Below are 15792 nucleotides of genomic sequence, written 5' to 3'. Positions count from 1 at the left end.
TCTCTCTCCATCTATATCCCATCTCCCTCTCTCATCCCCCCCCCCCATCTCCCTCTCTCTCTCCATCTATATCCCATCTCCCTCTCCCCCCCTCCCATCTCTCCCCCCATATCCCCAACTCTCCCCCATATCTCCAACTCTCCCTCTCCCCAGCCCCAACTCTCCCTCTCTCCAGCCCCAACTCTCCCTCTCCATCTCTCCTCATCCCCATCTCTCCCCATCCCCATGTCTCCCCATCCCCATCTCCCCCTTTCTCCCTCCCTCTCCATCTCCCCCTTTCTCCCGCCCTCTCCCCCTTTCTCCCGCCCTCTCCCCCCCGCCCTCTCCAGCCCCCATCTCCCCCGCTCTCCAGCCCCCATCCCCCTCTCTCTCTCTCTCCATCTATATCCCATCTCCCTCTCTCATCCCCCCCCATCTCCCTCTCTCTCTCTCCATCTATATCCCATCTCCCTCTCCCCCCCTCCCATCTCTCCCCCCATATCCCCAACTCTCCCCCATATCTCCAACTCTCCCTCTCCCCAGCCCCAACAGTCCCTCTCCCCAGCCCCAACTCTCCCTCTCCCCAGCCCCAACTCTCCCTCTCTCCAGCCCCAACTCTCCGTCTCATCTCTCCCCATCCCCATGTCTCCCCATCTCCCCCTTTCTCCCTCCCTCTCCATCTCCCGCCCTCTCCCGCCCTCTCCAGCCCCCATCTCTCCCGCCCTCATCTCCCCCGCCCTCTCCAGCCCCCATCTCTCCCGCCCTCATCTCCCCCGCCCTCTCCAGCCCCCATCTCTCCCGCCCTCATCTCTCCCGCCCTCCAGCCCCCCATCTCCCCCGCTCTCCAGCCCCCATCTCCCCCGCTCTCCAGCCCCCATCTCCCCCGCTCTCCAGCCCCCATCTCCCCCGCTCTCCAGCCACATCTCCCCCTCTCCATCCACATCTCCCCCTCTCCATCCACATCTCCCCCTCTCCATCCACATCTCCCCCTCTCCATCCACATCTCCCCCTCTCCATCCCCTTCCCTTCCTCTCCATCAACATCTGTCCCCCTAACGATCTCTCCCCATCCCCCTCCATCGACATCTGTCCCCCTAACGATCTCTCCCCATTCCCATCTCCCCATCCCTCCCTCCGTCTCCCTCTCTCTCACATCCTCTTCTCTCCCTCTCCCCCCATTCCCCTCTCCTTCCCCCTTCACCTCTCCCTCCCTCCCTCTCCATCCCCAATCATCCATCCCTCCATCCATCCATCCCTCTCCATCCATCCCTCTCCCAGTCTCCATCTCTCCATCCATCCCTCCACCCATCCCTCCCTCTCCATCCATCCATCCATCCCTCCCTCCCCATCCATCCCTCCCTCTCCATCCATCCATCCCTCCCTCCCCATCCATCCCTCCCTCTCCATCCATCCATCCATCCATCCATCCCTCCCTCCCCATCCATCCCTCCCTCCCTCCCTCCCTCTCCATCCATCCATCCATCCCTCCCTCTCCATCCCCCTCCCTCCCTCTCCATCCATCCCTCCCTCCCTCCCTCCGTTAATTGGAATATGAAATCTGGTATGAGTAAGATACAACTACTGGGACACGGTTTTACAATGGCCTTGACTGTCCTGATGGTCCAAAACTAACACAGACATGGTCACTTTATTAAGATAAAGGAGGGGACTTTAGTAAATCCAAATGGTACCCTGCTCCCTGAATGGGACTCCCTTGTTTAGATTCAGCAACAGTGATGGAACAGGGAACCACAGAAAGTGCAAAGAACCTATGTTCCTGGACCTGTTGTGCCATTGAGAGCAAATGTCTGAGCGTATAAAAGACTAGCTATCGCTGTACTCTGGCTTCAAAGAATTTCTCTTTATTGAGTCGGACAAGAGGGATTTACTCCAGACACCCGAACAGGCCCTCATCCCCGTCATTCGCAGGAGAAAGAGATCAGGGTGCCTTGTGAGGATCCGCCGACGAGTGGCTAATCTGCCCTTGCCATCCGTACTACTGGCCAGCAGACAATGGCAGAAAATAAATTTGACGAGCTAAATGCAAATATATCTTACCAACTGGACATTAAAAACTGTAATATCTTTTGTTTCACCGAGTCGTGGCTGAACAACGAAATGATTAACATACAGCTGGCGGGTTTTACACTGCATCGGCAGGATAGAACAGCAGTCTCCGGTAAGAAAATGCATATTTGTAAACAAATATGTGCACGATATCTTTCAAGGAGCTTATTAAAAATCCCGCTATGCCCTCCGACAAACAATCAAACAGGCAAAGCATCAATAGAGGACTAAGATCGAATCGTACTACACCGGCTCCGACGCTCGTCCGATGTGGCAGGAGTGTCATCTGATGAAGATCATCAAAGGTGTGGTGCTGCATTTAGCTGTGGTTTTAGTTTTTGTGACATATATGCTTGCTTTGAAAATGGCTGTGTGATTATTTTTGTCAGGGTACTCTCCTGACATATTCTAATGCTTTGCTTTCGCTGTAAAGCCTTTTTGAAATCGGACAATGTGGTTAGATTAAACGAGAGTCTTGTCTTTAAAATGGTGTAAAATAGTCATATGATTTAGGAATTGAAGTTATAGCATTTTTGAGGTATTTGTATTTTGTGCCACGCGATTCCACTGGCTGTTGACTAGGTGGGACGCAAACGTCCCACCTCGCCCAGACAGGTTAAAAGAGGTCAACATTCACAACGCCGCTGGGCCAGACGGATTACCAGGACGTGTACTGCGAGCATGCGCTGATCAACTGGCAAGTGTCTTCACTGACAGTTTCAACCTGTCCGAGTCTAATATCAACATGTTTCAAGCAGGCCACCACAGTCCCTGTGCCCAAGAACACCAAGGTAACCTGCCTAAATGACTACCGACACGTAGCACTCACGTCTGTAGCCATGAAATGCTTTGAAAGGCTGGTCATAGCTCACAACACCATTATCCCAGAAACCCTAGACTCACTCCAATTTGCATACCTCCTTAACCTTTCAAGGTATAGGGGGCAGTATTTTCGATTTCAGATGAAAAGTGTGCCCAGAGTAAACAGCCTAATACTCGGGCCCAGAGTCAAATATTTGCATATTATTAGTAGATTTGAACAGAAAACACTCTGAAGTTTCTAAAACTGTTTAAATGGTGTCTGTGAGTATAACAGAACTCATATGGCAGGCAAAAACCTGAGAAAAATACAACCAGGAAAGAAAACTACAAGCACCAGGTTTTTTCAAGACATTGCCAATCGAACACACAGTGAGTTAGGGTTCATTTTGCACTTCCTAAAGCTTCTACTAGATGTCAACAGTCTTTAGAAAGTTGTTTGAGGCGTCTATGATGAACAGAGACCGAACAAGAAGGCTGGGAATTTGGTGACCCAGGGAAGGACATCAGTTCATTGGCACGCTTTCATGTGAGGAGGTAGCTCTGTTCCAAAACGTTTTTCAAGACAATGGAATCATCCGGTTGGAATATTACTGAATTTTCACGTTCTAAAGGCCCTAAAGATTGATGCTTTACAACGGTTGAACAAACGTAAACAGAACTTTTTTGGACTTTTCGTCGTGATATTCTCCTCGCGCGTCCTACATTTTGAGTAGCTTACTGAACGCGCAAACAACATGGAGTTATTTGGACATAAATTATTCACTTTATCTAAGAAAACAACATTTATTGTGGACCTGGAAGTGCCTTCTGATGAAGATTATTAAAGGTAAGTGAATATTTCTAATGCAATTTATAGTTTTAGATGACTCCAAAATGGCGGGTATCTGTAATTGCCTGATGTATTTTTCTAAGCGCAGTACTCAGATTATTGCAAAGTGTGCTTTCCCAGTAAAGTTATTTTGAAATCTGTCAATGTGGTTGCATTCAGGAGATGTTAATCTATAATTCTTTGAATAACAGTTTAATATTTTATCAACGTTTATAATGAGTATTTTTGTAAATTGTTGTGCTGATTCACCGGCAGTTTTTTGGGAAATACATTTTCTGAACGTCACGCGCCAATGTAAAATGGGGTTTTTGGATATAAATATTAACTTGATAGAACAAAAAATGCATGTATTGTCTAACAATGTCCTAGGAGTGTCATCTGATTAAGATTGTCAAAGGTTAGTGCATAATTTTAGCTGGTTGTCTGCTTTTGGTGACGCTTGTCCTTGCATTGAAAATGGCTGTGTGTAATTTTTTGTCTATGTACTATCCTAACATAATCTAACTTCATGCTTTCGCCGTAAAGCCTTTTTGAAATCGGACAATGTGGTTAGATTAACCTCTTACATCTAGACGTTCCGCTAGCGGAACACCTGCTCCAATATCCAATGATAGGCGTGGCACGAATTACAAATTCCTCAAAAATCCCAAAACTTCAATTTTTCAAACATATGACTATTTCACAGCATTTTAAAGATAAGACTCTCCTTTATCTAACCACACTGTCCGATTTCAAAAAGGCTTTACAGCGAAAGCAAAACATTAGATTAATGTCAGCAGAGTACCCAGCCAGAAATAATCAGACACCCATTTTTCAAGCTAGCATATAATGTCACAAAAACCCAGAGGACAGCTAAATGCAGCACTAACCTTTGATGATCATCAGATAACACACCTAGGACATTATGTTATACAATACATGCATGTTTTGTTCAATCAAGTTCATATTTATATCAAAAAACAGCTTTTTACATTAGCATGTGACGTTCAGAACTAGCATACCCCCCGCAAACTTCCGGGGAATTTATTAACAATTTACTAAATTACTCACGATAAACGTTCACAAAAAGCATAACAATTATTTTAAGAATTATAGATACAGAACTCCTCTATGCACTCGATATGTCCGATTTTAAAATAGCTTTTTGGTGAAAGCACATTTTGCAATATTCTAAGTACATAGCCCAGCCATCACGGGCTAGCTATTTAGACACCCGGCAAGTTTAGCCTTCACCAAAATCAGATTTACTATTACAAAAGTTTGATTACCTTTTGTTGTCTTCGTCAGAATGCACTCCCAGGACTGCTACTTCAATAACAAATGTTGGTTTGGTCCAAAATAATCCATCGTTATATCCGAATAGCGGCGTTTTGTTCGTGCGTTCCAGAAACTATCCGAAATGGTAAATCAGGGTCATGCGCATGGCGCATTACGTGACAAAAAAATTCTAAATATTCCATTACCGTACTTCGAAGCATGTCAACCGCTGTTTAAAATCAATTTTTATGCAATTTATCTTGTAAAAAAGCGATAATATTCCGACCGAGAATCTCCTTTTCGGCAAACAGAGGAAAAAACACAAAGACGGGGGCGGCCAGTGCACGCGCCTAAGCCCACAGTCCCTTGATCGGCCACTTGAGAAAGGCGATAATGTGTTTCAGCCTGGGGCTGGAACGACGACATTCAGTTTTTTCCTTGGCTCCGAGAGCCTATTGGAGCCGTGGGAAGTGTCACGTCACCGCAGAGATCCTTTGTAATTGAATGAGATGTCAAAGAAAGACAATAAATGGTCAGACAGGCCACTTCCTGTAAAGGAATCTCTCAGGTTTTGACCTGCCATTTGAGTTCTGTTATACTCACAGACACCATTCAAACAGTTTTAGAAACTTTGGAGTGTTTTCTATCCAAAGCCAATAATTATATGCATATTCTAGTTACTGGGCAGGAGTAGTAACCAGATTAAATCGGGTATGTTTTTTATCCAGCCGTGAAAATACTGCCCCCTAGCCATAACAGGTTAAGGAGATGTTTATCTATAAAATGGTGTAAAATAGTTGTATGTTTGAGAAATTCGAATTATGACATTTTGTTGTTTTCGAATTTGGTGCTCTGATTTTTCACTGGCTGCACGGTGGGTGGGACGCTAGCCTCAAAAAGTTAACAGATCCACAGATGATGCAATCGCTATTGCACTCCACATTGCCCTTTCCCACCTGGACAAAAGGAACACCTATATGAGAATGCTATTCATTGACTACAGCTCAGCGTTCAACACCATAGTGCCCTCAAAGCTCATCACTAAGCTAAGGTCCATGGGACTAAACACCACCCTCTGCAACTGGATCCTGGACTTCCTGGCGAGCAGCCCCCAGGTGGTAAGGGTAGGTAACAATACATCCGCCATGCTGATCCTTAACACGGGGGCCCCTCAGGGGTGCGTGCTCAGTCCCCTCCTGTACTCCATGTTCACTCATGACTGCACGGCCAGGCATGACTCCAACACCATGATTTAGTTTGCCGATGACACAACAGTGGTAGGCCTGATCACCAACAATGACGAGACAGCCTATAGGGAGGTCAGAAACCTGGCAGTGTGGTGCCATGACAACAACCTCTCCCTCAACATGACCAAAGAGGTGATTGTGGACTACAGGAAATGGAGGACCGAGCACACCCCCATTCTCAACGACGGGGCTGCAGTGGAGCAGGTTAAGAGCTTCAAGTGCCTTGGTGACCATATAGCCAACAAACTAACATGGTCCAAGCACACCAAGAAGCTGTGAAGTGGGCACAACAAAACCTTTTCCCCCTCAGGAGACTAGGTCCTCAAAAGGTTCTATGAGAGCATCATGACTGGTTGCATCACTGCCTGGTATGGCAACTGCTCGGCCTCTGACCTCAAGGCACTACAGAGGGTAGTGTGTACGGCCCAGTACATCACTGAGGCCAAGCTTCCTGCAATCCAAGACCTCTATACCAGGCGGTGTCAGAGGAAGGCCCTAAACATTGTCAAAGACTCCAGCCACCCTAGTCAGACTGTTTTCTCTGCTACCGCACGGTAAGTGGTACCAGAGCACCAAGTCTAAGTCCAAGAGGTTTCTGAACAGCTTCTACCCCCAAGGCATAAGACTACTGAATATCTAATCAAATGGCACCCAGACTACTTGCACTGCCCCCCCCCCCCTCTCTTTTTTACACTGCTGCTACTCTTTTATTATCTATGCATAAGTCACTTTAGTAACTCCACCCACATGTATAAATTACCTCAATTACCTCGACTAGCCGGTGCCCCCGCACATTGACTCTGTACCGCAACCCCTTGTATATACCCTCGCTATTGTTTTTTATTATTTGTTACTTTATTTATTATTTTTTTAGGTATATTTTCTTAAAACTGCATTGTTGGTTAAGGGCTTGTAAGTAAGCATTTCACTGTAAGGCCTACACCTGTTGTATTCAGCGCATGTGACAAATAACATTTGATCAACAGGCAGAGTGAGACTACAGGAGGGACATATTGAGGAGTTATAGTGATGCTGGCAGTGTGTGTGTGTCACTGTTGTCCTGGGCCTTCTCTCAGTGGGGGGCTCCCAGGCAGTCCCTCTAACCTGTGAGGATCTCCTGAGACCACTGAAGCTGCACAACCTCAATGAGTATCTGGGGAAGTGGGTGTGTATTGCTTACAGTTCAAATAGCTCTACGTGGGTAGTCAGGAGGCCAACAACACAGTGCCTGAATCACAGGAGGCTGCTGACTGGAGGACGGCTCATAATAATGCCTGGAACGGAGATTATGGAATTAAACACCTGGAAACCATGCGTTTGATACCATTGCACTTTTTCAGCTCGAGCCATTACAACGAATACGTCCTCCCCAATTAAGCCGTCACCAATCTCCTGTGGCCTGGATAGAGGTCTCGGTGCCGGTCAGTACTCAGAAAAACACTTGACATCATCCAGTTCTATCACATAGGAGGACACTGCTTGTGAACGATGTTTAACTTGACAACAGCTGGACCTCAGTGATCCCTACACCCAGTCCTGACATCCCCCTGACAACGTGCCCAGACTGTCTCCTCACCCTGCAGACACACACTGAGGCTGCCCTACAACGCCCTCCACCTCTTGAGTAGAAAGGGAGCTCACTGCTGCTGAACTGGAAATCTACATTTTATTGTTTTAATTCCAGAGAGAGGGGGGAGGGCGGAGGTTGAAAAACAATATATACAAGAATTGTATAAAACCGTTTTAATTTTTTTTTTTTTTACAGATGCTAGGATAACGAGTAGTTCCCTCCTCGTCACTGATTGGGTAGCTACCTACTACGGTGTTCTGCTGTAACCGAGGGTTACTTAACCCAGAAACCCTGGAAATGGTCACTGACAGAGCAATGCCAGTCTTGATAGGGGAACAAACTCTACCCTGCTAGTGGTTCTGCAGTATGGACTCTAAATGACCTCAAATAAACACAGATTAAGACAAAACATTTTTTAAATGGTCCAAAACTCTATGGTGTTCTAGGTTGCCAGATTGGTGTATTGGATGAGCACATTTACATTTTACAGACAGGACAGGTTGTTTGTAGCGAATGCAGCGTACCTTGCCAGCCATGCGTGCGTAGAGGGAGTTCTGGTCCTCTGCAGAGCTCATCTTCTCCCTGCGGACCATCTCATGAAGACCCACACTGTCATCATCCTGGAAGTATCTCATACGCTCCCCATCCCTGTGGGTCTCAATCTGACCAGGGGAGAGACACCATTATAATTCTGAAAATATCACTCTTTCCCCATCCCCATGTGTAACCAATAGAGAATATACTTCAGAACTGTTTACATAAGCACAGTTCATCTGAGAGGGAGACTGTGTTTGTATTGTTGACGGGGCAAAATCAATTTGTGATACAGCTCTTTACTCCCAGGCAAGTCCAGACACCGTGACCTCATCTCACACAACCTATCATAACACACACTGCTCACCGCCTTCTTTTTCCTACGTCCTCCTCTGGGCTCCTGGGGTTCCGAAGAGGCATTAACCGGCCAGGCGCGACCCGATTGGTCTGTTCTGAAGAGAAGTACTTCCTGGTCCTCCTCTGTTTGACCTGGAGGCTGAACAAACAGAGAGGGAGAGGGTTATGGAGACTAACATAGAACAGAAAAACATATGCAAACACGATTCATCACATAGCAGACATTATGGAAGAAGTGCATTCATATTCTACAGTAAAATAAAGAATCCAGTGTTATTGTAAGGGGAACACGACAGTGGATAAGGCAGTTATTTCATAGCTGGGTGGGCTTAGAGGAACACTGACCTTACACACAGAATAACGGCACACTGATAATGCCCTAACTTACACAAACAAGAAAACAGTAAACATGTTCTCCCCCAAGAATGACGCAGCCCACCCGGGCCAACTATTGACAACAATTGGAGCTCAAACAGGACAGGGATATGCTTGTTCAAAGTTTGTAATTTCAGTTGATTACATTTACATTTTAGTCATTTAGCAGACGCTCCTAACCAGAGCGACTTACAGTAGTGAATGCATACATTTCATACATTTTTACTACCTTGGGCCTATCAGTGTCATTTTGTAAATGCCAGATCTCTATGGCAAGATGCATCATTCACCAAGTTTCGCATGGGTTAGCTAGACTCATATCCCTGAGCATGTGTGCCAAATTTCAGCACTGAGTCAAACAGATCAAGAGATAAACATGTGCCCGTTATAGGGCCACCACGTGGTTGATATGAATGTTCTTTCATATTTTGCATCTTGACAGTGTTTGCAACATCTGTACCAAATTGTGTTCCAATATGAATATCCTTGATGAATGTATATGAATTGGTGCCAGACCACACCCACGTGAATGTTTATTGGTCAATAGTGGCCATGTTGTTTTAGGTACTAGTCTGAAAATATTGCATTAAGACCTTTGTCCATCGATGCCACATATCAAGGTCATTAGGTGCCAGAAGATGTGTTTTCTACAAAAAACTGTTCTTAAAATGGGGGAAAATCCATTATGGCAGACTATGGGTCTCCTGAGGCATATTTTGTTCCTTGTGAGGAGATGGACTTATGTACTGAATTTCATGACTTTAGGTCAAACGGGGTGAGGGGAATAAGTATATAAGGGAAGTGTACAAATATACAAGGGAATAAGCTATAATGACATTGAAAATGCAAACTTTGAAAGGTTACACACCTTTCAAAGTCTGCATTTTCAATGTCATTATAGCGCCACCATCTAGCCAATCAGTGTAATTTTGTAAATGCCAGATCTCTATGGCAAGACGCATCATTCACCCAAGTTGTATCAAAATCGGGCCAGTGCTCTCTGAGACATCGCGTGTGACTAACGTACGGACGGAGACCGATCCACATTCCCCTCCCTGATTTCATCGTGGGGGACAATGAAGAGCGTGGAATAACACCAACTGCCCCACCCTCACTGAGGAGTCTTAAGAGATTATAGCAGATCTCACCAAGAGAGGAACAGTAATACATAAGCCTACATATCCATATACTTATTCTCCTCACTTGCGATAAGAGAAGCAACACAGAAAAACCTAAACTGAGGAGAGGTCAAGGGAAGGGTTCAAAATCAGACAGCTCACTAGAGCAGGGTTGCCTAACTGGCGGGTTCCCTAACTGGCGGACCTCTGACCATACATTCAAATGGAAAAAAGTGGGCCTGGCTGAATCCAGTTGGTGATCCCTGCACTAGAGGGTTTCATTCAAAGCTGATATGACAGAGAGGGGAGCGAGGAAAGAGAGAGGGGGGGAATAGGAGAGGACATTGAAGGCGAGCGAGAAAAGCTAAAGAGAGATAGACAGCTTTGATTGACACCGCTAACAACAGACATGGGCCATAACCTTTCCAAAAAAACCACATAGGCAAGTCAAGCGTTTCAATGAAGAAGAAAGTCGAATCATTGAAAACCACCCATATCCCCTCTGTCATTACAAACCAATAACAGCTCCTACAATAAATTCACAGAGTTGTAAACAAACCACAAATTAGGTGTTGTACTTGAATACTTCACCCAGCAGCTGAATAAACAAGTGGTTGTGTTTATAAATGGTTGTGGGACATTATGACCATGTAGTGAGCACTAGCCAGCCATGAAGGCGTGTGCAGTGCAGCGTTAGGCAGCCAAGACGGCGTGTGCAGTGCAGCGTTAGGCAGCCAAGACGGCGTGTGCAGTGCAGCGTTAGGCAGCCAAGACGGCGTGTGCAGTGCAGCGTTAGGCAGCCAAGACGGCGTGTGCAGTGCAGCGTTAGGCAGCCAAGACGGCGTGTGCAGTGCAGCGTTAGGCAGCCAAGACGGCGTGTGCAGTGCAGCGTTAGGCAGCCAAGACGGCGTGTGCAGTGCAGCGTTAGGCAGCCAAGACGGCGTGTGCAGTGCAGCGTTAGGCAGCCAAGACGGCGTGTGCAGTGCAGCGTTAGGCAGCCAAGACGGCGTGTGCAGTGCAGCGTTAGGCAGCCAAGACGGCGTGTGCAGTGCAGCGTTAGGCAGCCAAGATGGTTGTTTTGAAGGTTCCTCAGCTTTGAGTGTCTGAGATTCCTCACGCCTGGTGGAAGATGGATTACATTTTTGTCGCTGTATTATTAGTGGAGATATGAGCTCTCTGTTAGGATAAACCCATACCAGGCCAGAAGAGACCACTAGAGTACAGTGGGGCAAAAAAAGTATTTAGTCAGCCACCAATTGTGCAAGTTCTCCCACTTAAAAAGATGAGAGAGGCCTGTAATTGTCATCATATGTACACTTCAACTATGACAGACAAAATGAGAAAAGAAATTCCAGAAAATCACATTGTAGGATTTTTAATGAATTTATTTGCAAATTATGGTGGAAAATAAGTATTTGGTCTCAATACTTTGTTATATACCCTTTGTTGGCAATGACACAGGTCAAACGTTTTCTGTAAGTCTTCACAAGGTTTTCACACACTGTTGCTGGTATTTTGGCCCATTCCTCCATGCAGATCTCCTCTAGAGCAGTGATGTTTTGGGGCTGTCGCTGGGCAACACGGACTTTCAACTCCCTCCAAAGATTTTCTATGGGGTTGAGATCTGGAGACCGGCTAGGCCACTCCAGGACCTTGAAATGCTTCCTACGATGCCACTCCTTCGTTGCCCGGGCGGTGTGTTTGGGATCATTGTCATGCTGAAAGACTCAGCCACGTTTCATCTTCAATGCCCTTGCTGATGGAAGGAGGTTTTCACTCAAAATCTCACGATACATGGCCCCATTCATTCTTTCCTTTACACGGATCAGTCGTCCTGGTCCCTTTGCAGAAAAACAGCCCCAAAGCATGATGTTTCCACCCCCATGCTTCACAGTAGGTATGGTGTTCTTTGGATGCAACTCAGCATTCTTTGTCCTCCAAACACGACGAGTTTAGTTTTTACCAAATAGTTCTATTTTGGTTTCATCTGACCATATGACATTCTCCCAATCCTCTTCTGGATCATCCAAATGCTCTCTAGCAAATTTCAGACGGGCCTGGACATGTACTGGCTTAAGCAGGGGGACACGTCTGGCACTGCAGGATTTGAGTCCCTGGCGGCGTAGTGTGTTACTGATGGTAGGCTTTGTTACTTTGGTCCCAGCTCTCTGCAGGTCATTCACTAGGTCCCCCTGTGTGCTTCTGGGATTTTTGCTCACCGTTCTTGTGATCATTTTGACCCCACGGGGTGAGATCTTGCGTGGAGCCCCAGATCGAGGGAGATTATCAGTGGTCTTGTATGTCTTCCATTTCCTAATAATTGCTCCCACAGTTGATTTCTTCAAACCAAGCTGCTTACCTATTGCAGATTCAGTCTTCCCAGCCTGGTGCAGGTCTACAATTTTGTTTCTGGTGTCCTTTGACAGCTCTTTGGTCTTGGCCATAGTGGAGTTTGGAGTGTGACTGTTTGAGGTTGTGGACAGGTGTTTTTTATACTGATAACAAGTTCAAACAGGTGCCATTAATACAGGTAACGAGTGGAGGACAGAGGAGCCTCTTAAAGAAGAAGTTACAGGTCTGTTAGAGCCAGAAATCTTGCTTGTTTGTAGGTGACCAAATACTTATTTTCCACCATAATTTGCAAATAAATTCATAAAAAATCCTACAATGTCATTTTCTGGATTTTTTTTCTCATTTTGTCTGTCATAGTTGACGTGTACCTATGATGAAAATTACAGGCCTCTCATCTTTTTAAGTGGGAGAACTTGCACAATTGGTGGCTGACTAAATACTTTTTTGCCCCACTGTATATACATCTGATGGGGGTAGATGTGTTGGGAGTGGAGATACTCTAGAATACTAGAGTATATACAGTTGAAGTCAGAAGTTCACATACACTTAAGTTGGAGTCATTAAAACTTATTTTTCAACCACTCCACAAATTTCTTGTTAAACTATAGTTTTGGCAAGTTGGTTAGGACATCTACTTTGTGCATGACACAAGTAACTTTTCCAACAATTGTTTACAGATAGATTATTTCACTTATAATTCACTGTATCACAATTCCAGTGGGTCAGAAGTTGACTGTGCCTTTAAACAGCTTGGAAAAATCTAGAAAATGTCATGGATTTAAAAGCTTCTGATAGGTATGTGCAGGCTAATTGACATCATTTGAGTCAATTGGAGGTGTACCTGTGGATATATTTGAAGGCCTACCTCAAACTCAGTGCCTCTTTGCTTGACATCATGGGAAAAATCAAAAAGAAATCAGCCAAGACCTCAGAAAAATAATTGTAGATGTCCACAAGTCTGGTTCATCCTTGGGAGCAATTTCCAAACGCCTGAGGGTACCACGTTCATCTGTACAAACAATAGTACGCAAGTATAAACATCATGGGACCGCGCAACCGTCATACCGCTCAGGAAGGAGACGCGTTCTGTCTCCTAGAGATTAACGTACTTTGGAGTGAAAAGTGCAAATCAATCCCAGAACAACAGCAAAGTACTATGTGAAGATGCTTGAGGAAACAGGTACAAAAGTATCTATATCCACAGTAAAACGAGTCCTATATCGACATAACCTGAAAGGCCGCTCAGCAAGGAAGAAGCCACTGCTCCAAAACCGCCATAAAATAAACTGACTACGGATTGCAACTGCACATGGGGACAAAGATCGTACTTTTCGGAGAAATGTCCCCTGGTCTGATGAATCAAAATAGAACTGTTTGGCCATAATGACCATCGTTATGTTTGGAGGAAAAAGTGGGAGGCTTGCAAGTCGAAGAACACCATCCCAACCGTGAATCACGGGGGTGGCAGCATCATGTTGTGGGGAAGCTTTGCTGCAGGAGGGACTGGTGCACTTCACAAAATAGATGGCATCATGAGAGGAAGGTCAATTATTTGGATATATTGAAGCAACATCTCAAGACATCAGTCAGGAAGTTAAAGCTTGGTCGCAAATGCGTCTTCCACAACGGACAATGACTCCAAGCATACTTCCAAAGTTGCAGCAAAAAGGCTTAAGGACAACAAAGTCAAGGTATTGGAGTGGCCATCACAAAGCCCTGACCTCAAACCTATAGAAAATGTGTGGGCAGGACTGAAAATGCGTGTGCGAGCAAGGAGCCCTACAAACCTAACTCAGTTCCACCAGCTCTGTCAGGAGAAATGGGCCAAAATTCACCAAACTTATTGTGGGAAGCATGTGGAAGGCTACCCGAAACGTTTGACCCAAGTTAAACAATTTAAAGGCAATGCTACCAAATACAAATTGAGTGTATGTAAACTTCTGACCCACTGGGAAGGTGATGAAATAAATAAAAGCTGAAATAAATCACTCTCTCTACTATTATTCTGACATTTCACATTCTTAAAATAAAGTGGTGATCCTAACTGACCTAAGACAGGGAATTTTTACTAGGACTAAATGTCAGGAATTGTGAAAAACTGAGTTTAAATGTATTTGGCTAAGGTGTATGTAAACTTCAACTGTAAATCTGATGGGGGTAGATGTGTTGGGAGTGGAGATACTGTAGAATACTAGAGAACATAAATCTGAAGGAGTGAGAATATGGGTTATTGTCAAAGACAACACTTACTGCGAACCGGAGAGAAAATAAACTTCTATACAGGCATTCAGACAGTAGGTATTCAGAGAGAAAGGAAGGCAGGCAGACAGGGCTAAAGCAGTCAATCAGCCTGCAGGCTTGTACCTACTGAGCACTCAGTCAGTCAGCTGACAGTGATTTAGTCTGTTCTAATGTGCTAGTGGTCATCTCCACAAGAGTAGCACATATATACAGTAGGCTACTTACTACCTTATCCTCTTGGCTCCCCGAGGGGTAACGCCTGTCCCTCCCTTTACACCTCCACTCACCCTGTCTGATTTCCCAGGTTGCTGTGCGGCACGATTCTCCTTGGCTTTACGGGCTGATTCCAGCTGGGTCTTCAGTTTCTCCATCAGAGCCTAAAGGTGACACACATTTAAAAACTTCACATGTTTCTTGACTGCACCCCACCCACACTAATGATGTCAGATGTTGCATGTGTGGATTTCTCGTACACAGAGTGCTGTTTCTCCATCCATAACACACATAATGACATTTAACAACCTCTCCTGATTGTATTCCACCATTACAAGAGGCTGAACACAACATAGAAGTCTGGTGTCCTTCACCGCGGCTGCCCTTCCCATGAGTCTAAACATTACAGCCTACTGAATAAGAGATGTTCTCACCACCACCACATTCTAACCCTCTGTCTCATGACAGGGATGTGGACAACGTGGAAAAGTAGCAGAGGAAGCCACTGAGTGTGTGTGTACTAGTTTGTGCCTGGCCCATCTCTACCAGGCCCTTGACAGCTAAGAGAAGCTGGCTGTGACTGGACACTATCAGAGCAGACATTGTGATGGGGATACAGATAAGTAGTGGCCACATCCACACTCAGTCCTCTGAAGCCTGTCTCTAGCGACAGATGACCATGGTGTTATTCTGTAGCGTACACAAGGCAATTAACAAACACACATCATCCCAGTGTCTATCAAACCAGGGGAACCTAGTGGTCTGCTATAGAGTAATCAAGAGCCAGTCAAACGGTCGCACAGAGTACTGATGCCAGCCAAACGGTCGCACA

The 15792-nt window shown here is 45.6% G+C and overlaps 1 protein-coding gene across 2 annotated transcripts in view; it reads right to left on the bottom strand.

The window, feature by feature from the left end:
- Positions 1-15792, bottom strand: part of cwf19l2 (CWF19 like cell cycle control factor 2) — a 42977-nt gene that overhangs the window by 12537 nt on the left and 14648 nt on the right. For both annotated transcript variants that reach the window (XM_045703991.2, XM_045703992.2), the window contains exons 11-13: positions 15035-15124; positions 8672-8800; positions 8295-8432 (exon numbers count right to left, since the gene is read on the bottom strand). In XM_045703991.2, coding sequence (XP_045559947.1) covers positions 8295-8432; positions 8672-8800; positions 15035-15124 — 357 coding nt within the window. The remainder of the gene's footprint in view (positions 1-8294; positions 8433-8671; positions 8801-15034; positions 15125-15792) is intronic.

This window comes from Salmo salar, chromosome 20, assembly GCF_965601325.2.
Source record: "Salmo salar chromosome 20, fSalSal1, whole genome shotgun sequence".
Classification (NCBI taxonomy): Eukaryota; Metazoa; Chordata; class Actinopteri; order Salmoniformes; family Salmonidae; genus Salmo; species Salmo salar.
Note: the sequence above shows the minus strand (reverse complement) of the source record. Positions and strands in the feature narration are given on the sequence as shown.